This window comes from Phascolarctos cinereus, unplaced genomic scaffold (genome assembly GCF_003287225.1).
Source record: "Phascolarctos cinereus isolate Bilbo 61053 unplaced genomic scaffold, phaCin_HiC Scaffold_726;HRSCAF=1367, whole genome shotgun sequence".
Classification (NCBI taxonomy): Eukaryota; Metazoa; Chordata; class Mammalia; order Diprotodontia; family Phascolarctidae; genus Phascolarctos; species Phascolarctos cinereus.
Genome location: NW_027556098.1, coordinates 27,172,933 through 27,195,406, shown reverse-complemented (window position 1 = coordinate 27,195,406; position 22,474 = coordinate 27,172,933). Strand labels below are relative to the sequence as shown.

The 22,474-nt window shown below is 38.3% G+C and overlaps 1 protein-coding gene across 4 annotated transcripts in view; it reads right to left on the bottom strand.

Annotated features, from left to right (window-relative positions):
* Nucleotides 1-22,474, bottom strand: part of LOC110212739 (serine/threonine-protein phosphatase 2A regulatory subunit B'' subunit beta) — a 116,751-nt gene that overhangs the window by 66,719 nt on the left and 27,558 nt on the right. For all 4 annotated transcript variants that reach the window (XM_020992745.2, XM_020992746.2, XM_020992747.2 and 1 more), the window contains exon 2: nucleotides 2,991-3,176. In XM_020992745.2, coding sequence (XP_020848404.1) covers nucleotides 2,991-3,176 — 186 coding nt within the window. The remainder of the gene's footprint in view (nucleotides 1-2,990; nucleotides 3,177-22,474) is intronic.

Sequence of the window (22,474 nt, the reverse complement as noted above, 5' to 3'; positions counted from 1 at the left end):
AAAATGAAAAGAACTTTGCAAATCTTAAAGTACTATTTAAACAGACGTTTCTGTTTCTGTTGTTATGGAAAAGGGATTCTCTGGAGATGGGGAAGTTGTTCAGATGTTCCTATCTGTGAATGATATTTTGCTGATAGCATCAAGAGCCAGAATATGAGAGCTACAGCTATTCAAGAGATTGACTAACATTTAGTCACTAAGTAATCCATATGGGAAAAAAGCCAAAAGGATGCATACTGACTAGACTATACCATAAAACTGAATGGCAAGCCTATTGAGCTAGTTCACTGGCATCATCTATCTCAGGTAAGCACCAAAGATGAGAAATGAGCTGGGACCAAAATTGAATAGAAGCTATAATCCATTTGAGAAGCTAATTGATCCCAAGCTCCTCCTTGCCACAAAACCCCATATTTTTAACACCAATACTTTCCTTGTGATGCTTAAAAAATGCCTGTGAATTCAATAGCTGAATTACATCTGTACTGAAAGGCAGCTATTTGTTTGCTTGGTAACAATATAGAAATCTGATGCCTTTCCAAGTGTGACTTTCTAAAAATCTATCAAAATGGATGGCTACTACCAACTACACAGCTGGGTAAGGTAGTGCTTTGAGCCCTGAGCTTGAAATCAAAATGTCCTGTATTCAAAATCTGCTTCAGATAAGATAATATATGTAATTCATTTTTCAGATCTTAAAGCACTTTATAAATACTAGCTATTATGATTATTGTTGTTGTTGTTACTGTTCTCTACTAGCCATGTGACTCGACCACTCTCAGCTTTAATTTCCTCATCTCTAAAATGCGAATAGTTATATTTGCAGCATTTACTTCAGGCAAGTAAATTAAGCTTCCTCCTCTGATAATTCATGTAACATGTTGTTTCCCCCAATAGAATGAAAGCTCTTTGGGGATAAGAACTATTTTCTTGGGGCAGCTATGTGGCACAGTGAATAGAGCTCTGGCCTTTGAGTCAGGAGGACCTGAGTTTAAATCCAACCTCAGACACTTGACACTTAATAGCTGTGTGACCCTGGGCAAGTCACTTAACCCCAACTGCCTCACCAAAAAAATCCAAAACAAACAGCTGTTTTCTTCCTGTATCCCCAGTATTTAGCACAATACATTGAATAAGGTAGACAATAAACGTTTGTTGATTGATTAATTAAGCACCTACTAAAATGCAAAGCATCATGCTAAGTACTAAGTGCTAGAGATACAAGATAAAAAATGAAAAAAAGCCTCAAAGAACTTACAGTTTACTAGAGTACCACAGTAGAAGAATCAAAAGTACAAGTGACCTAAAGGAATTGGATGATGTTTGGAATACTCACTATGGAGAATGGAATATCAACTTGAATAAGGAGTATAGTGAGTGTATTACTGCAATAAAGGACAACTGAAATCAGACAACAAACATATCTGTAGTGGCCCCAATCACCATGATCTCATGATTTTCAACTCTCTTCAGTAGTATATGAAGAGAAGTAAAGGAGGTAAATGGTGGGAATAATCTAACATTGGGGTTTGACAAGGCTTGACCAATGACAGGACAAGGTGGGCAACGGAAAAGAGAACAGAGGGCAGTGTACAACTGGATTGGTTCACCAAAAGATCAAGACAGGGAAGAAAGGAAGGTGCAGCCAGTGTAGATGTTTTGGCCTGGTAAAGAATTGAGAAACAGAAGGAACAGAGACCATGGTAAGACCAAAGAAAGAACAGATCACAGATTAAGAACTGGAAGGAACCTAGTATAACCTCCTATTATTACAGAAAAGACTCAAACCCAGAGAAGTCAAATGACTTGACCACGGTCAAATAGATAATAAGAGAATTACTATTCAAATTATATTGAAATAGAATTACTGATTCAAACTCAGTTCCTTGGAACCAAATTCACCGCTCTTTCCACTGTACCACACTGCTATAGGGTTGCACTGATATGTATTTAAATGCATCTTAGGAGAACAGTTCCCACTTACCTTATTATAGTAATTACATAACAGGTATATCTATGGATATGGACTGGGGGAATTCCAAAGTAATGAAATGGCATTTACCTAGGTTTCATATGATTCCCTGATGAGTTCAGGCATTTTAGATTATGATACATTATATAGAAGCATTCTAGGATGCCCATAAAGGTGCTTTCAGAATATTATGTCAAAAATAAAAAAAAGTTGGCCTCAATTTTCTCCCTCACATGTTTATACATAAAATTATTTTTAAATATTAAGCACACATGTTGATCTATTGAACATGTCAAATTTTTACTTTTCTCACCAACTTCACCTTCTTTGTAAACTAGTAAGGTATGAGAGTTCTATACTGTACTGGGACAGCTTTCAGGTGTAAGTATTTCCTTTTCCCTGTATTTATTTCAGATATGTACTCTTACTCACAGTCCAGTACCCACTAGATCTGTTACAACTTGTTATTAGAGATACTTGAACTCCTGCTTTTATTGCTCCTAAAAGAAAAACTTAAGTTTATTAAACAAAAAGTGATGTTTAACATAAGGAAAAAGTTCATTAACTTATATTCTAAGAATATTTGTTGGGAATTTTTTTTCTTTCCTTCTCTCCAAGAATTAAATACTTTTAAAAATCTAGTCACATGAAAAGCACTTAAAACTACCATTTTCTTATGGTCATGCCATAATACCTAATACACTTATATTTTAAATAGATGTTTCCTGAAGCTAATTTTTAGTTTTGGACTGAAGACAAATACAGTTGATATTTTCTCACACTAATCTAGGGCACTGCCATGTTTATCTTTGTATTACTCATGATAAGTCCTTAACAAATGTTTCCAGAATGAATGCAAGTTCATATTTACATGCATTTTTAAAAATTTGAAATTGTTTAGAATTAGAAACCTAACTTTTATCAACATCTAAATACTCACACAGTAGTAGGTATCTGCAGAAGAAAAATAACCAATGGTGAATTGTAATAAGCATTTTACACAATTATACAATCTTACCTTTGCAACTTTACCCATGTCTTCTAAAGTTGCTCTCTCATTTGGAAACTGAGAAAATGTTTTCTCTATCTTGGTAATTACAGCATCTATATTCACTTTTTCTTTTGGACATCCTCTAGGAAAATAAAATGTTGGAATGCTTTGGCTCACTGCTGACGGTAGAGGTTCCTCTTTCTTTGTTTGAACCTAAGGAGTAAAATATTCAGCATATTGAAAATACCCCAAACTGAAAACATGACATCTCTTTCATAGAACAACACAATAAAGCTTTCAATGAACCTATTTACCAAACCATTTAAAAGTACTGACTTCATCCTCTTACCTTTGAAAATAAAATGTCTATTAAACCCAATTAATTAATTTCTAAGTATTCTCCTTCAGAGAAATTTTCAATTTATCCATTCAAATCAACTTTACTTGTTTTGACAGGTAATAGAGGCATATATAGACTCAACTTAATCCCCAATATTAATTCCAACAACTACAATATACTAACACTACATATCATGCTAGGGGGTATAAAAACTAAGAACAAGACAGTCTCCACATTCAAGACAAAGCATTAACTGATGACAACGCATGTTCCTATGTGATTAAGTGCCAAAACTTAAGTGGTAACAGAAAACAAATGCAAAAGGATCTCAAAATAGAGAAAGACCAATGTGGGCTGAACCTATTCCATAGCTCTTCCCCAAATTCTTCTTTCCTTCAATCATTCCATATTCCCACTCCCCACACAATCTTCAACAGATGGCCTTGCCTTCCATTTTATGAAGAGTGAAGAACCTACTTGAGCATTCTCATCTCCATTTCTTAAAACAGATCTATAAAATGTCCAGGGTTGTTCTAAGGATCAAATGAGATATCTGCAAAGTGCTTATTAGCACAGTGCCTAACACATGGCAGGCACTTAATAAATGCTTATTCCTTTTCCCACCTCTTTCCTATGACCACCTCTCAAATCCAAAGGCCTACTACCCATACTTGAACATTTTTAAATCCATTTCTATGTCTGAGATAAATGCCTTACACATAAGCTCATAATTGTATCCACTTTCATTTCCTCCAGTAACTGTCATCTCTTTCTCTTGCATCTTCAATTTTTCCCTTTGCAATGACTGATTTCCTTTCCTCAAACCCTCTACCTTAAAAAACAGAAAGGAAAATATTTTCCCCCCCTACCCTTTTTATTTCTCTCAAGCTACCATCTTTTCCCTTTCTCTTTCATAGGATCACAGATTTTGAGCTCGAAGAAATCTTAGAAATCTTACAATCCAACTCTTACGTATTTGTTTTGTTTTGTTTTGTTTTGTAAGGAAACTGGGGTTAAGTGAGTTGCCCAGAGTTACACAGCTAGTAAGTGTTATGTGTCTGAGACCACATTTGAACCCAGGTCCTCCTGACTCCAGGGCTGGCGCTCTATCCACTGTGTCACTCAGCTGCCCCACCAACTCTTACATTTTACAGATGAGAAAACAAAAATATGGGGAAATTAAGTGCAAATTTGCATTGGTAGTGGTAGATCAAAGATTCCAATCAAGGGCCTCTGATCACAAATCCAGTAGTTTCCACAGAATCTGAACTCCTCTCTTGCTTTCTTCTCCAGCATTCTCCAGAGTAATCCAAAATTTCTGCTACTATTTCTTTGCCACCCACCTCATTCCTAACTTCTATGCCTGCCATGGTCCCCCAATTTTTCTTTTCTACATCACTATGTCAATGTCACAACGGCAATCAGGTGGAGTGGATACTGCACTGGTCCTGACGTGAGTTCAAATCCAGCTTCAGATACTTCCTAGCTATGTGATCCTGGGCAAGTAACTTAATCTCTGCTTATCTCAGTTATAATTGCACTTTCCTCCCAGGGTTGTTGTAAGGATCAAATGAGATATTTCTAAAGCGCTCAGCATAGTAGCTGACACAGAATTTTGTTTAATCATCTTCAAGTCGTGTCTGAATCTTTGTGACCCCTTTTGGGGTTTTCTTTGACAAAGATACTAGAATAGTTTGCCCTTCCTTCTCCAGCTCATTTTATAGATGTGGAAACTGAGGCAAACAGAGTTAAGTGACTTGCCCATGGTCCCACATCTACTAAGCATCTGAGGCTTCATTTGAACTCATATCTCCCTGACAACAGGCCCAATTCTCTATACGCTACGCCACCTAGCTGCCCCTGGTACATAGTGGGGCACTTGACAAATGCTTATTCTCTTTCCCCCTCTTCCTCTAAAGACCAAATTGTCAAATGTCCAGGGAGGCTAAGTGACTTACCTGAAGTCACACAGGTAGTGGCAGAAGTAGAATTTGAACCCAGTCCCTCTGACTCCAGAGAATGCCACAGTTCTTCCCACTTTATCAGTAGCTCATTACAACTTACTGAATAAAATTCGTACTTCTTTGCCTGGCATTCAAGGCCTTCCATAATCTGGCAAATCCCTTCCTTTCCAGCCTTATCTTCCTATCATTTCCTACCATGTACCACATATTTCAGACAAATTTGAATGCCCTCAGGCTTTGGAACATAATGTGATTTCTGATGTGATTTCTCCACCCTATAAGACTGCTCATGTTATTCTCTGTGCTTGAAATGTCCTCCCCTTGAATTGGCCAAATGGAAAATGAAGTCCAAAAGCTCACTGAAGAAACCAAGTCCTTAAAAATTAGAATGGAGCAAATGGAAGCTAATGACTCTATGAGAAATCAAGACATTATAAAACAAAATCGAAAGAATGAAAAAAATAGAAGACAATGTGAAATATCTCACAGAAAAAACAACTGACCTGGAAAATAGGTCCAGGAGAATTTAAAAATTATTGGACTATCTGAAAGCCATGATCAAAAAAAGAACCTAGACATAATTTTTCAAGAAATTATCAAGGAAAACTGCACTGATATTCTAGAACCAGAGAGTAAAACAGAAATTGAAAGAATCCACCAATTACCTCCTGAAAGAGATCCCCAAAGGAAAACTCCTAGGAATATTGTAGCCAAATTCCAGAGTTCCCAGGTCAAGGAGAAAGTATTGTAAGCAGTCAGAAAGAAACAATTCAAGTATTGTGGAAACACAATCTTGATAGCACAAGATTTAGCAGCTTTACATTAAGGGATTGGAAGGCTTGGAATATGATATTCCAAAGGAATATTCCAAAGGAGACAGGATCACAACCAAGAATCACCTACCCAGCAAAACTGAATATAATCCTTCAGGGGAAAAACATGATCATTCAGAGAAATAGAGGACTTTCAAGCATTCTTGATGAAAACACCAGAGCTGAAGAGAAAATCTCACTTTCAAATACAAGACTCAAGACAAGTACGAAAAGGTAACAGGAAAGAGAAATCATAAGAGACTTATTAAGGTTGAACTGTTTCAATTCCTACATGGAAAAATGATATTTGTAATTTCATGAGACCTTTCTCAGTATTAGGGTAGTAGGAGTGAATACATATAGACAGAAGGGACAGGTGTGAGTTGATTATGAAGGGATGATATCTAAAAAATAAAAAGATGAGAGAGGATTGTACAGAGAGAAGCAGAAAGGGAGGAGTAGAATGGGGTACATTATCTCACATAAAAGAACAAAAAATGTTTGTTGATGATGACAACAGTAAAGTGATTATTACAGAGAGAGGACAATGAAGGGGTTAGCCTGGCTAAAATAGAAAGTTTGTAGGGAAGGACCTTGATGTTGGGAAAGACTGAAAGCAAAAGAAAAAGGGGATGGCAAAGCATGAGATGGATATAGAGAGCATCATGAAAACAGCTAACATGAACTGGGACAGATTATGAGAGACAGTGGAGGATAGAAGAGCCTGGTGTGCTATGGTCCATGGAGTCACCAAATGACTGAACAAGAACAACAGGAGAGGGCTTCTTATTGGCTCTAGAATCAAATATAAGCTCTTCATTTAACTTTTAAAGCCCTGGACAATCTGGCCCCAACCTATTTTTTTCCCCATATTTGTAGAACATTATTCCTTTTCCCACATTCTGCAATTCAGTCCAACTAGCCTTCTCTCTGTTCCTCACACATAACACATCTCCCATCTTTATGTCTCATATCTAGAATGCATCCCTCCTAACCTTTACCTCACAGAATTCTCTCATTCCTTCAAGATACAGCTCAAGTACCACCTTCTACGTGAAGCCTACCCTCAATTGCTAGTACCTTCCCTCTCAAACTTCATTGTTTTTCAGTCATGTCCAACTCTTTGTGATCCCACTTGGGGTTTTCTTGGTATAGATACTGGAGTGGTTTGCCATTTCCTTCTCCAGTCTACTTTACAGATGATGAGGAAACTAAGGCAAACAGGACTAAGTGACTGGCCCATAGGTACATAACTAGTAAGTGTCTGAGGCCAAATTTGAACTCATAAAGATTCCTGACTCCAGGCCTGGCAGTCTATCTATGGTGCCACCTAGCTGCTCCCTCTCAAACTTCTTCGTATTTATTTTTTCACTAATTCTCTCTATACTTATCACATACAAACATATATCTATATGTAGATGGGTATCTTTGTTGTCTCCCCCACTAAAATATAAGTTCCTTTAATACTCTAACTTGTTCCAGTCACTGCAGTTGTTTCTCCAGCTCTTAGCACAGTGTCTGACTGCATAGAAGGTACAATGGATACTAACTGATTAACCAATAATTATCTGGAGGATGGACACCTAGGCCCTGAGCATACTAACTTGCCTTCAATGTTGGAGTACTAGATCTAGATCATATTTAGTGGTTTCAAACCTTCTAGTTTCATGAACGGTCTGTTAGGTTAATTAATGTATCGGGTATTCAAATTCAGGTATTTGTATCTTTTTTTTTTAAGTATTTTTAGAACCTGCCGATAAGTAGTGTTTTAGACCATGAGAGATGAAGTTGAAACTACTCCCTAGAAAATCTTCTGCTAAGTGATTTGCTATATTGTCTGGAACTCCTCTAATTTGTTATGAATGATATTCTATGATGACGAGATACTCCTTTACAGTGGTGTCTATATACAACAAATATAACTTTGTGATTAGCTTCTTTTCATTTACTGTATATTTCTTTCCTGGACTAGTTAACTTGTGGAGAAAATATGCACAAGATGAGTGAGTAATAGAAGGACTGCTGTAGTTTGGAGAGGCTAACCTCCACAGTAACATCTAGGCCTTCGTCTTCCTATGGATGTTGGGTATGTTTGGGTATATTCCAGACAGCAGCCTGGAAAACTGTCAATTCTTCAACTCCTCCAAAGTTCACTACAGAACTATGGAATACTCTTATCAGATTTTGGGGAGACATCACATCACATCAAGGAGAGACTCTAGAAACACAAAAGCAGCAAAACCACAAAGCAGCAAAAGAAATAATGTTTTGTGTGGAAGCAGTGGCTCTCCCACTGCTTTACCCCCCTACCTTCTATAAATCCATATAGTCTTACTACCAACCTATTCCATCTCTTCCTTCTTAAACCTTCCAATTTGGAAAATAGCTTCTATTGGTATAGTTACTACAGGCTAAATCAGACCAATTTAGTTTGAACAGGGCCCCAGGAGTTGATCAATATTATCAATCTCCTGGGGCAGCTAGGTGACATCATGAAAAGAAAGCTGGGCCAGCAGTCAGGAAGACTCATCTTCCTGACTCCAAATCTGACCTCAGAAAGTTACTAGACCCCAGACATGTCACTTAACCCTGTTTGCCTCAGTTCTGTATCTGTAAAATGAGCTGGAGAAGGAAATGGCAAATCACTCCAGTACCTTTGCCAAGAAGACCCCAAATGGGCTCATAAAGGATCAGACATGAATGAACAACAACAATCACTCAGTCAGTTGACAAGGATTCATTAAGTGCTTACTATGGACCAAGTACCATGCTAAGATCTGGGGACACGAAAAAAAATTGGTGGGGATGGTCCCTGCCCTCCAGGAACTCATCTTCTAATGAAGGGTGAGGGAGGTGAGACAACATACAAACAACTCTGTAAATGTATACTATATAAAGAGATTAGATGTTAGGTAATCAGATAGGCAAGGCACTGGTGTTTTGTTTTGGTGAGGGTCCTACAGAAGACGGAATTTAACCTGAGTCTTAAAGGAATTCAGGGAAGCCAAAAGGGAAAGTTAAGCAAAGCATCTGGGGGATAGTTAGTGAAAAGGTATGGAATCAGGAGATGGACTGTCCTGTGCAAGGAGAAGCAAGAAGATCAGTATTTACATAGCCAGACCAGAAAGATAATAAACAAGAATATACCCTGATTTAATTCAGCTAAGCAAAGCTCACTAGCCTAAATTGCCTATTGTGGTCAGCCAACTTTAATTTAACAGAGTATATCTGGGGGTACCTGGTGGAGGCTTTTTTTACTCAAGCAACCAGGAAGTGATGACAACAGCATAAGTCGTTAGTCCCCTGAGCCAATCATGTCTCAAAGCCAGCTTCAACATCTTTTTTTTTTGTTATGAAAGACTAACTATATTTTCCTCCATCCTATCCCACACTGTTTATTCTGTTCTCTCCTTTTACTCTGTCCCTCCTCAAAAGTGTTTGCTTCTGATTACCCACTCCCCCAATCTGCCCTCCCTTTCATTTCCCCCCTTTCTACTATACCCTTCCCCCCTACTTTCCTGTAGGGTAAGATAGATTTCTATACCCAGCTGATGAGTACGTATGTTATTCTCTCTTCAAACCAATTCTGATTAGAGTAAGGTTCCCTCGTTCCCTCTCACCTCCTCCCTTTTCTGCTCCACCGTAAAAGCTTTTTCTTGCCTCTTTTATGTGAGATAATTTACCCCATTCTACCTATCCCTTCTCCCAGTACAATCCTCTCTCACCCCTTAATTTTATTTTTTTAGATATCATCCCTTCATATTCAACTCACACCTATGCCCTCTACATATACTCATTCTAGCTACCCTAGTAATGAGAAAGGTCTTATGAGTTACAAATATCATCTTTTCATATAGGAATATAAACAGTTTAACTTTAATAAGTCTCTTGTGATTTCTCTTTTTCCTATTTACCTTTTCACGCTTCTCTTGAGTCTTGTATTTGAAAGCCAAATTTTCTATTTAGCTCTGGTCTTTTCTCAAGAATGCATTAAATTCCTCTTTCTTCACTGAATGTCAATTTTTTCCCCTCATAGATTAAACCCAGTTTTGCTGGCCAAGTGATTCTTGGTTTTAACTCTAGCTCCTCTGACCTCTGGAATATCATATTCCAAGACCTCCAATCCTTTAATGTAAAAGCTGCTAAATCTTGTACTATCCTGATTGTTGTTCCACAATACTTGAATTATTTCTTTCTGGCTGCTTGCAATATTTTCTCCTTGACTTGGGAACCCTGGAATTTGGCTATAATATTCCTGGGATTTTTCCTTTTGGGAACTCTTTCAGGAAGTGAATGGTGGATTCTTTCAATTTCTGTTTTACCCTCTGGTTCTAGAATGTCAGGGCAGTTTTCCTTGATAATTTCTTGAAAAATTATGTCTAGGTTCTTTTTTTGATCATGGCTTTCAGGTAGTCCAAGAATTTTTAAATTCTCTCTCCTGGATCTATTTTCCAGGTCAGTTGTTTTTCCAATGAGATATTTCACATTGTCTTCTACTTTTTCATTCTTTTGGTTTTGTTTTATAATATCTTGATTTCTCATAGAGTCATTAGCTTCCATTTGCTCCATTCTAATTTTTTTTTTTATTTTTTGGGGGGGAGGGTTAAGTGACTTGCCCAGGGTCACACAGCTATCCATTCTAATTTTTAAGGAATTATTTTCTTCAGTGGGCTTTTAGACTTCCTTTCCCATTTGGCCAATTTTGCTTTTTAGGGTATTCTTCTTCTGACTGTCTTTCTAGACCTCTTTTGCCATTGGGTCTAGTCTATATTTTTTAAGTTTTTTCTTCAGTATTTTTTTGTGTCGGCTTTACCAAGCTGTTGACTCGTTTTCCGTGATTTTCTTGTATCACTTTCACTTCTCTTCCCAATTTTTTCTCTATTTCTCTTACCTGATTTTCAAAATCCTTTTTGAGCTCTTCCATGGACTGAAACCAATTCATATTTTTCTTGGAGGCTTTGGATGTAGGAGCTTTGACTTTGTTGTTTTCTTCTGAGTGTATGTTCTGATCTTTCTTGTCACCAAAGTAAATTTCTATAGTCAGAGTTTTTTTTCCCATTGTTTGCTCATTTTTGCTGGCCTATTAGTTGACTTTTTAACTCTTTGTTAAGGTAGGGGTTTGCTTCCAGTGTGAAGGGTACACTATTCTAAGCTTCAGGGGTTTTGTGCAGCTGTTTTCAGAGATACTTTTAGGGACCTATGAATTTTCAGTTTTTCCAAGGTGGTATGATCTAATGAGAGGTGTTTACTTCTCTCCTGGCCTATGCTCTGATCTGTGAGTGACCACAAGCACTCTTTTCTGGCCTGGAACTATGAGGAAGGTTCCCTCTGCACTGCTGCCACAAGCTCTGCTATGCCAGTGCTCCTCCTTGCCCCAGGACTTTGACCTACATCCAAGTATGGGCAAAGCAATGGAGTCCTGCATCAGCGCTAGCAAAGAGACCCCTGCAATCGTCTTCTGACCAGCTGTTTGATCCTCTCACAGTTTGTGGGCTGAGAGCTCCAGAAGCAGCCACTGTCGTTGCCAATTCAGTCACTCCAAGGCCTATTCCTGGTTTGCCAGGACTGGTGCTGTAGCTATGTTGGTGTGGCCTGAGCTGGGCTGTACCCCTCTCTCACCCTGGCCTGAGAGACCTTTCCTGCTGACCTTCTAAATCATCTTTGATGTCTGTGGGCTAAAAAATCTGGAAACTGCCACTGCTGCCAGTGATTCAGTCACTCAGAGACCTGCTCTGGGTTTGCTGGGGCCCATTCTGCACTGGCGCAGCCTATGCTGGACTGCGTTCCTCTCTCAGCCTGGTACAACAGACCTTTCCTGTCAACCTTCCTGGTTGTCCGTGGCTGAAAATTTGTTTCACTCTGTCTTTTTGTGGCTCTGCTGCTCCAGAATTTGTTTAGAGTAATTTTTAAAGGGATGTGGAGGAGTCTGGGGGAGAGCTCAGGTGAGTTCCTGCCTTTACTCCACCACCTTGGCTCTGCCTTCAATATCTTTTAAGGAAAAACTAGCCTAATCTGAATGGGGGAAGGGTCAGCATATTGCTCCCACTACACTTTGTCCTTTGGTAGTAAATGTCCTTAAGGTCTTTTAAAGGACCTTCTATCTCTTAAATGACTTTAGGGTTGTTACTAGTCAATTCTCTGAGATCCAAGAAGCCTCATGTATGCGTTACTAAAGGAAGAAAACAAAGCAAAAATAAAACACTGCAACAGCCCTGTAAAGGAGAGACTAAATATGGGAGAATGAAGACTAGAAATCCCAGGCTTTGTTCCTCCTTCTCCCTACTCACTAATTTCCGAAGAACTGAGTCCTAGGTCTAGATAATCAGGTCCATGTGTGGCTGAATAATGCTGAATCTTTGGAGTTCTAAGTGGTCCTCTCAATGAAACAAGGTGACCATGAACAGGAACAATACCAGGTACATCAACATCACAGTTATACGAAAGATGATGACACTTTCTGCATAGTCACTTACGCAGGTTAGTGTTCCCTGGCCCACTAGCCAGGATCTTCTCTTCCCCTTCACAGGGATCTCGCCACCTGAAACTGAGGTTCCTAGAATTATATGGATCATACAACTGTAGAAATGTACTGGCTGACCCTGGAGTATGTGTGTATACACACACACAACACACACACACACAGAATGTCACACTCAGTATTCTGGAGAAACTCTTACAACTTTGGATGGTTATGACCAAAGGTAGGATTCAATGAGTACATGAAATACTAGATGAGTGGAGGCAAAGCAGCCGTTTCATCATCTAGGCTAATTCTTCATGGATGGATACAGTTAAGACTTCCAAAAAGTGATCCTTGTGCCATTGGGCAAGGATATTTCACAGCAAAGTTTGGAAGGAACTGGTATAATCTACCATGTGCTACTGTCCTTATATCAGATAGCCAATCTGCTAGCTAGCAAACTACCTATAAGGTATGTGGAGGGGGAAGGGGAATTGTCAAAAGTCTCCTTGAGCTTTTGAAAGAACCACTCAAAATTGTGGAACAGGGACTATTTTCCAAAAGACAGAAAATAAACAGTGAGAATCTGACCTAAAGTAGGGCACAAAGTTTACCTGTGCCTTAAGAGTAATCCCTGGGGGTTGAGGTCTATGAAAATATGTATTGGGGCCTGCAACCCAGGGAAGGTGTCTTCCTATCTGATCTACCTATTCAGAAGACACCATGTCTGGAATACACCATCTGGGAACTGGCTTTATCTGCTTTCTGAGCCAGGAACTAACATCCCTCAAAGTAGAAAGTAAATTTTGTATTGTTATCAGGTCTTCATAGATATGTTTCAACTGCTTCCAAAGTTCTTTAATCTCTGGAGCTGCAGGAAATTATAGGGCATTTTACTTGAAGACCTAGGTTCAGATACTGTTAGGTATCCATGGGCAGTCACTAACCTCTCTGAGCTTCTTAGCTAAAAAACAGGAATAACAACAGACTGGGTTTTTTGTGAGGCTCAAATGTAATAACGTATGTAAAGCATTTTGCAAACTCTGAAGTGCTATATAAATATCAGTTGTTAGGGTGACCCATGTAAACAACTGGGATAATTACCAAGACTATTAGAAGCAATTCTGCTTTCCAAGTGCTAAAATCCAAGGGACTGAAACAGCATCTTTTTAAAAAATTCTTTGTTTGTTGTGATATACCAGCTCTACTACATGAGAAACAGAAATCTTGACCCTATTCTGTTTACAGAAAAAAAACTGCTATAAGTTATCTATCTACAATATAGTTAGGTCTGCTATAATATAATATATTTATTCCCCAAAAAGCATCTCACTATGCAAAATTGCACAATAAAAGCCATAAAGCTTATGGGGAAAATGGGGTTAGGGGTACAAGGCTCAAAAATTTGTCAGTGACACATTAAAAGAAGATAGGAATCTAAAAAAAAAATGATAGCACAGTTTTATACATGTTAACTAGTTAAGAAATACACAAATACTACAACAAATAGTAGCTGCATCCTCCACCCCAAGCTATGCTTGACCCGTGCCCCTGTTCCTACAGGATTGGCTGAAGAGTGGAGCCTCAGTGGACCACAACTCTGGGGCCTCAGGGCCTAGGCTATGGTGGAAGGTCAGGGTGGGAATGGAGGTGGACTAACCTGCATTAGTTCATAGCTGCTATTGTACTAGAAGATTTACAACAAATATGACATTTTACCTTGAAAAAGACCTGAACTTTACTTGTGGAAGTGAACATGGCTAGTTAGTTACTATGCAATGACATAGTGATGTAGTTTTCTATGTTCTCTTGCTATTTCTCACAGATGAAACAGAGTATTAGCAAACTTGAAATTCAAGTTATGGACAAAATGTTCCCTAATATATCAATTGAGTTGGAAGAAATTCATGTTTCTGAAACAAGCATTACAGCAGACCTGACTATATGCACAATTAGAAATTGTAAGTTAACTTGAATCACATAGTATTGTGTCATGCTTCCATTACACTATTAACAAATTTTTAAATTCTAGATGAAAACATACATGTAATCTACTTATAATGTCTTATCACAGAATTCTTTAAACACTTCCAACTTCCCAGAAAACAAACATTTACATAAGTTTATGTGAACTAAAGATGCAGATGACACCAGTATTTTTATCACATGTAATTTGCTTTGCTATAGAGTAACTTAGGGAAAGAATCAGCTATTAAAATGCTATACTATCTGACTGCAATCAGCCAATTACTAAATGTTTCACTTATGCACTAAAATTACATTTTATTGGATATTGCTACATGCCTAAGAAGTACAGTGTTGTATAGTGGACAGAGAGCTAGGAAGACCTAGGTTCAAGTATTTGCTTCTGATACTTACTGTCTGCATGACCTTGCACAAGTCACTTACTCTCTCAGTGCTCTAAACAACTTTCTAAGACTGTAAGTTGCACAGAAAGTGCCAACTGGCATTGGCAGAGGAGGTTTCCTCACCTGGAAGTTCTTGTACCAATGCAATCACAATTGAGTTACTATCCTTATGCTAACTTCCTAAAGAAAGCAGATTAAACTGGAATTTCTTTTTGTATATTATATTTCCCTTCTGTTTTCCTTGGCAATAAATATACCTTTATGATGATCACATGATATTCAATTCAGCCAGTCATCACATAATTGGCTCAAAGAACAGATACTCTTCTCATCTATATACATAAGGGTTCTCTTAGTTTATTAATTTCAATCTTATTAATCTCACCTCTGGTTTTCAGAATTTCTAATTTGGGATTTAATTGGGGGTTTTCAATTTCTTCTTTTTCTAGCTTTTTTAGTTGTTGTATGCCCAATTTATTGATCTCTTCTTTCTCTACTTTACTCATGTAAGCATTTAGAGATATAAAACTTCCCCTAAGGACCACTTTCACTGCATCCCATAAATTTTGGTACGTTGCCTTATTACTGCCATTCTCTTGGATGAAATTATTGTTTCTATGGTTGGTTGTTTGATCCATTCATTCTTTAGGAATAGATTATTTAAGTTTCCAATTAATTTTTAGTCTATCTTTCCATGGCCTTTTATTGTGTGTAATTTTTATTATAGCATGATCTGAAAAGGACGCATTTAATATTTCTGCCTTTCTGCATCGTATTGTGAGATTTTTATGTCCTAGTACATGGTCAATTTTTGTGTAGGTGCCATGTACCACCAAGAAAAAGGTATATTCCTTTCTGTCTCCTTTCAGTTTTCTCCAGAGGTCAATCGTATTTAAATTTTCTAAAATTCTATTGATCTCCTAAACTTTTTGTTTATTTTGGGGTTTATCTAGTTCTGAGAGGGGGAGGTTGAGGTCCCCCACTAATATACTTTTGCTATCTATTTCTTCCTGTATCTCCCTTAATTTCTCCTTTAAGAATCTGGATGCTATACCACTTGGTGCATAAATGTTTAGTAATGTCATTACTTTATTATCTATGATACCTTTTACCAGGAAGTAGTTTCCTTCCTTATCTCTTTTAATTAGATTATTTTTGCTTTTGCTTTGTCTAAGATCAGGATTACTATCCCTGCTTTTTTTACTTCAGCTGAAGAACAATATATTCTGCTCCAGCCTTTTACCTTTACTCTGTGTGTATCCCTCTGCTTCAAATGTCTTTCTTGTAAACAACATATTGTAGGATTATGGTTCTTAATCCACTCTGCTATCTGTTTCCATTTTATGAGAGAGTTCATCCCATTCACATTCACAGTTATGATTACAATCTATCTCTTCCTCACCATCCTATCCCAACCCCCACATTTATGCTTTTTTCTCCTTTTTCCCTTTCCCTCTTCAGTAGAGTTTTGCTTTTGATCACTGCCTCCCTCAGTCTGCCTTCCCTTTTATTAGTCCCCTCCCTTTTCTTTTCCATTTACCCTTTCTATTTCCTAGATGGTAAGTTAGATTTCTATACCTAACTGATCGTTATTCCCTCTTGGAACCAGAATCTGATGAGAGTAAGGTTTGAACTATACTCATCTCCCTCCCTTTTCTCCCCCTCTACTGTATTTGGTTTTTGTGTTTCATGTGATGTAATTTATCCTTGTCTGCCTCCTCCATTTTTTTCTCCCAATACAATCCCTTTTCACCCCTTAGATTTTTTACCATCACATCAAAGTCAACTTAAACCCACGCCTTCTAAGTATACTCCCTTTTAAATATCATAATGACATTGCAATTCTTTTTTTTGTTCGTCTTGCTTTTTGTTTTTGCTTTTTGGTGAGGCAATCAGGGTTTAAGTGACTTGCCCAGGGTCACACAGCTAGTAAGTGTCATGTGTCTGGGACTGGATTTGAACTCACGTCCTCCTGACTCCAAGACCAGAGCACTATCCACTGCGCCACCTAGCTGCCACTTTTTTTAGGCAACTGGGGTTAAGTGACTTGCCCAGGGTCACACAGCTAGTGTTGAGTGTTTGGTCTGAGGCCAGATTTGAACTCAGGTCATCCTGACTTCAGGGGCAAGTGCTGTATTCACTGCGCCACCTAGCTACCCCGACATTACAATTCTTAAGAATTACAAGTGTCATCTTCCTTCGTAGGGATATAAACAGCTTGCCTTTATTAATAATAATAATAATATGTTGTTGTTGTTTTTCCTTTCCTGTTTACCCTTTTGTGCCTCTCTTGAGTCTTGTATTTGAAGATAAAATTTTCTGTTGAGCTCTGGGCTTTTCATCAAGAATGCTTGAAAGTCCTCTATTTCATTGAATATCCATCTCCTCCCCTGAAAGATTATGCCCAGTTTCACTGGGTAGTTGATCCTTGGTTGTAGTCCAAGTTACTCTGGCTTACAGAATATTGTATTCCACACCCTCCAATTTTTTGCTGTAGAAGGTACAAGGTCTTGTGTAATCCTGACTGTGGTTCCATGATATTTAAATTGTTTCTTTCTGGCTGCTTGCAGTATTTTCCCTTTGATCTGGTAACTTTGGAATTTAGCTACTATATTCCTTGGTGTTTTCAATGTGGGATCTCTTTCAGGAGGTGATTGGTGGATTCTTTCGATGGCTAATTTACCTTCTGGTCCTAGGACCTCAGGGCAGTTTTCTTTGATGATTTCCTGAAGGATGTTGTCCAGGCTCTTTTTTTCATCATGGTTTTCAGTTAGACCAATAATTTTTAAATTGTCTCTCTTGGATCTATTTTCCAGGACAGTTGTTTTACCAATGAGGTATTTCATGTTTTCTTGTATTTTTTCATTCTTTTGTTTCTGTTTGATCAAAAAAGCATATATTAACAATGCTGTCCTCTTCTGAATTCTGCCTTGATCTTCCCTTTCCCCAAAATAAAAATCTATGGTCATTTTATGTTTCTGCTTTTTGTTCATGGTGTTTGCCTATTTTCTGATTTCTTAGCAAAAAAAAAATGTTGAGTTCTCTTACCGGAGAGAAGATGGCACTTACCCAAGCTTCTTTTCCTGTTCACCAGTGCCTTTCACTTGAATGTTTGGCTCCTAATCTCCCTGGCCTTGACTGGGATGTTTTGATGCTGATGAATTTCTGTCAGCCTGGAGCTCTGACTTCTGGAGTTATGCTTCCCAGAGCTGTGTTGGGGCATCGGCTGGTTTCGCTGCTGGAGGACGCTACCGCCCATGGTGGTTTTCTGAGATGGTATCTACCGGTTCCTCTGCCTGTACTAAGGCTGTATGTGTGTGGGGGAGGGGGTCCTGGTGTTGGCATTTGCGTGCTCCACCAATCTGGGTCTCCACATATCCCCCTGGTATGCTGGGCTTGCAGCTGGCTTTCTGGGATTCCTCTAGTTCTGTACTGCTCGCCCTCCCCCAGAGTGAGAGGGGCCTTTTCCATTAATTCCCCAAGCTTCCAGGGGTACAAGACCGCTGTGCCCTGTCTTTTTGCTGACTCAGGGTTTTTCCTGGGTCGATATTTTCTGGGCTTTCAGAGGTCAATGAGGGAAGGTGAGAACGACTTACTTCTTACTCTGCCATCTTGGCTCTTGGAAGTGGAAATCTTAGTTTAAGTTGATTAAACCCATTTGTCAGGACCCATTTGAAGCTAATAGTTGTGGGGAACTAAGATGATTCTACCCTCTAGTCACCAAAAAAAATTTTTTTTAAGTATATCTGAAAGTAAACAAAAAGATTTTAGGTTTATATACCAGTATTTGTGCCATTAGACAGCTTTACTCTTTCCCTAAGTTTATAATATGTAGCTAAATTTTAGCTATGATTTAGGTATGATGAGAAATGGGGCTTATTTTCCAAGTCATTTAGGTTAAGGTTAGGTTAGATTAAATCTCTTTTTTAGGTTTCGTACAATGTCAAAATTAATATCCTCTAAAAAAAAAAAGATTGCTTAGTACACAGGTGTTGGTCCAAGTTGGCTCTTCATGTTGCAGCGTTTTTCATTATTCAAAAAATACATACCCAATTTTAAATATGTTTTTATAAGACGAGGTCTAAAATGTCACTACAAGGTTCAAGGTAGTAGTATGTGAGAATAATCTATTGATTTGTCATTATTGCAATCTTCCACTATATCAATTTGGAAACTACCCAAAAATTACGTTGTTGATTGAAGAGCTAACAGAAATTCATTTAAAGGAGAAGGCAAATGGCAAATCAAGTAGCAAAAGGTTTGGGGGTTATTTATTTTTACAATGGTCATAAAATTCAACCAGAGCATACATACTGAAAAATACAGTTTTAAAAAGTTTTATTAATTTTAATTTCATTTTATGCTTTATTTAGGTTAGGGGACTGTATTTCTTTATGAATTCAAATTTATCTTAATTTCTTTTATAGAGAACTAGTAAAAAATGCTTTAGTCAACAACATATAGTCATCTCAATTGCATACAGAAGGACTGGCCAATTAGATTATAAACCCTTTGAGAACTGGGACTATGTTATTTCATAACAGTATCCCCAGAGATACATGTACAATGAGATGCATGTAGGTGCTTAACAAATATTTGCTGAACTGAAAGATTAGCCACATCAAGGTTTATCCACTAAGTCTTTCGGCTGTCTTGAAACTATCTTGCTTCTTTTTATTACTATTATACAGCATAAAGCAAATTAGAAAACATACTCAAGAACCAGGAAAGAAATAAACACTTAATTAGAATGATATTAGGGGTGTGGGGCGAGGTAGAGGGAGGTAGACACTGGGTCTCTCTATCTCAACCAAGCCGTAAATGCAGCAGATCCAATCTCAATGCTTATCAGTTTGCCTCTCCTTAGGCAGACTAGCGGGCTTCTGCTCCTGGGGGCTCAGTGATGTACTTCATGTGGACACCCCATCTGCTTTAGCCCTACTGCAGTTCAGAACTTCCAAATTCAAGTTACCCACAGGACTCAGGTTCTCCAAGAAGCAGGGATTGCAGTTGTTTGCCACTATGTCTGGCAGAATTACAGAATGTTAAAGAATAGAACAGACCTTAAAGATCATTGATTCTCAGCCATCGGGAAGACAATGGGAATAAAATAAATTTTAAGTTTAGAGAGAAGAAATTTTATTTCAGACAATGTTTTACATTTATTTATGAAGGTGGCATGATATACTTGTAACACAGAGTGAACAGAAAAAAAGGAGAGGATAGCAAGAGGGCCAGAGGCAGAAACCTTTCCTCCTATTCCAATGATAAAAACTTAAAAATATACCCTAAAAAAGGCTACAGATTCAATCAGATATTATGTCCACTGTAAGATGAAAATTCTAGAGGTATAAAGAAAAAAGTTAACCACACTACAAAACAGTTCTTTTGGTAATCTTGCTAATACTTGAGGGTCAGAGTTGAACATAAAACAGTAGTAACAGAAGAAGAATGCAAACCTAAACTCTAATGAAATACTTAAGAACAGGGGATAAACTCTGTAACACATGCAAAGAAATCCAAGGCAATGGGATGAATGAGCTTAAAGTCTTTATGCTGTATGAGAACTTTTATCTAATGTCACACAATTACATAGTGTCAAAAATGTCCATGGGATTGCTCTTTGGGTTTTTGGTTTGTTTGTTTTGGTAAGGGTTCTCTTATGTTACTGCTTCGAGAGCATTTGCATTTGCATTTGCTTTTCTTAAAGCTTCTCAGATAATAGAAGACCACAGATGGCCTACGAGGGATGATATTTTAATAGAAATGTCTAGATTTTAGAAAAATACAAATTTTATAATGAAGGAGTAAGGAGTAATTCTCTATCTAATCATGACCCATTGTGATTTCATCGCTACCTCTGTCTTCTCACCCCAAACCTTATTTTCTTTGTTCTCACCTAAACCTTCAATGTCCATCTCTCAGTTCTTTTCCCAAGCCATCATCTTTGCATTGGCTACACTTTCTTTCCACTCCATCTTTACCCCTTGGTGAAATAGTTCAAAAATTTACACTATCTTCTTCTCTGGTATTCTCCTTCCTTCCAAAGATTTCACCCTGCCAAACTCAAGGTTTAGATTACTCCCACCATTTGCTGCTTTGCTCCAATTTAAATGTTGCTGAATGAAGTTAGAGAAAATCCACAAAACCATGCAGACTGGACCCAGTATTTACATTACACAATTTATGTTACATAATCTCAACTGGGTCCTCACTGAGGGAAGGCAATCCTTTTATATTTCCCTATCTCACCTAACAAACATAGGCTTTTCCAAAGCTTTTTGTACCTTTCACATCCCCCAGCTCCCTCTGCTCATCCTCTCAGCTGAGAGACCTGTCTTTTCTCACTGAGAAAACTGAAGCAATTCTCTCCTCCTCCTCATCTCTCATCATTCAGATATCATATTCTGGTTTCTCCTTCATTCTTTTCACATGAAGAGGTGGCCCTTCTCTGTGCCAAGGCAAACCTGATACATGCAAAAGTGATTGCATTCCTTCCTGTCTCATCCAATAGACTGTCCATTCTATCATTCCCACTCTCCCATTCATCTTCAATCACTCCTTGTCTATTGGCTGCTTCTCTACTGCCTACATACGTGACCATATCTCCCTCTTCAAAAAATCTTCACTTGATGCATCCATCTCTCTCAGCTTTTATCTCTTATCTCTCCTCCCTTCTGTAGCTAACCTCCTTAAGAAGGTCCTTTATAACTGATGCCTCCATCCACTTCCCTTCCTCTCACTCTCTTAATTCTCTACACTCTGGCTTCCAAACTAATCACCAAAACTGCCTTCTCCAAAGTTACTAATGATCTCTGAATTGACAAATCTGATGGCTTTTTCTCAATTCCCATGCTTTATGAGCTCTTTATAGCTTTTAACACCTCTTTACAGCCTTTAACACTGTCAATCGCCTTCTTTGAAATCCAATGACACTGCCTTAATCAAGACATCCCATCTGTTGACTCTGGATATTCCTCACATATAGTATGCTCTCCCCACTTTTCTCCAAGTCCTGGCTTCCCTGACTTCCTTCAAGTCCCAACTAAAATCTCACCCCTCCATAGGAAGCCTTTCCTGATCCCTCTTAATTGTAGTGCCTTCCCTCTTTTGATTATTTCAAATTTATCCTATATATGCCTTGTTTGTACATAGGTGTTTGCAAGGTCTCTCCCTCATTAGACTGAGCTCCTTGAGAGTAGGGACTATCCCCAGAGCTTATCAAAATAGCAGGCACTTAACAAATGTTTACTTACTGACAAACCAATTGACAGGATTCTGTGACATTTCTCTGTCCTCGTTCTCATACCTGACTTAATCCATTCTGTCTCTTTTGTTGCCATGCCAAGCCTACTAACCATGGGTATCCCACAGAACACTGTATTGGGCCTTCTTCTCTTCTGCCTCTAAGCTATTTCACCTGGTGATCTCATTCAGTTCCCATGGATTTAATTATCGTCTCTATGCAGATGATTCTCAGATTTACTCCTCAACCTTAGCCCCTTTCCTGACCTCCAGTCTCCCATGTCCCATTACCTATTGATCATCTTGAACTAAATGTCTCAC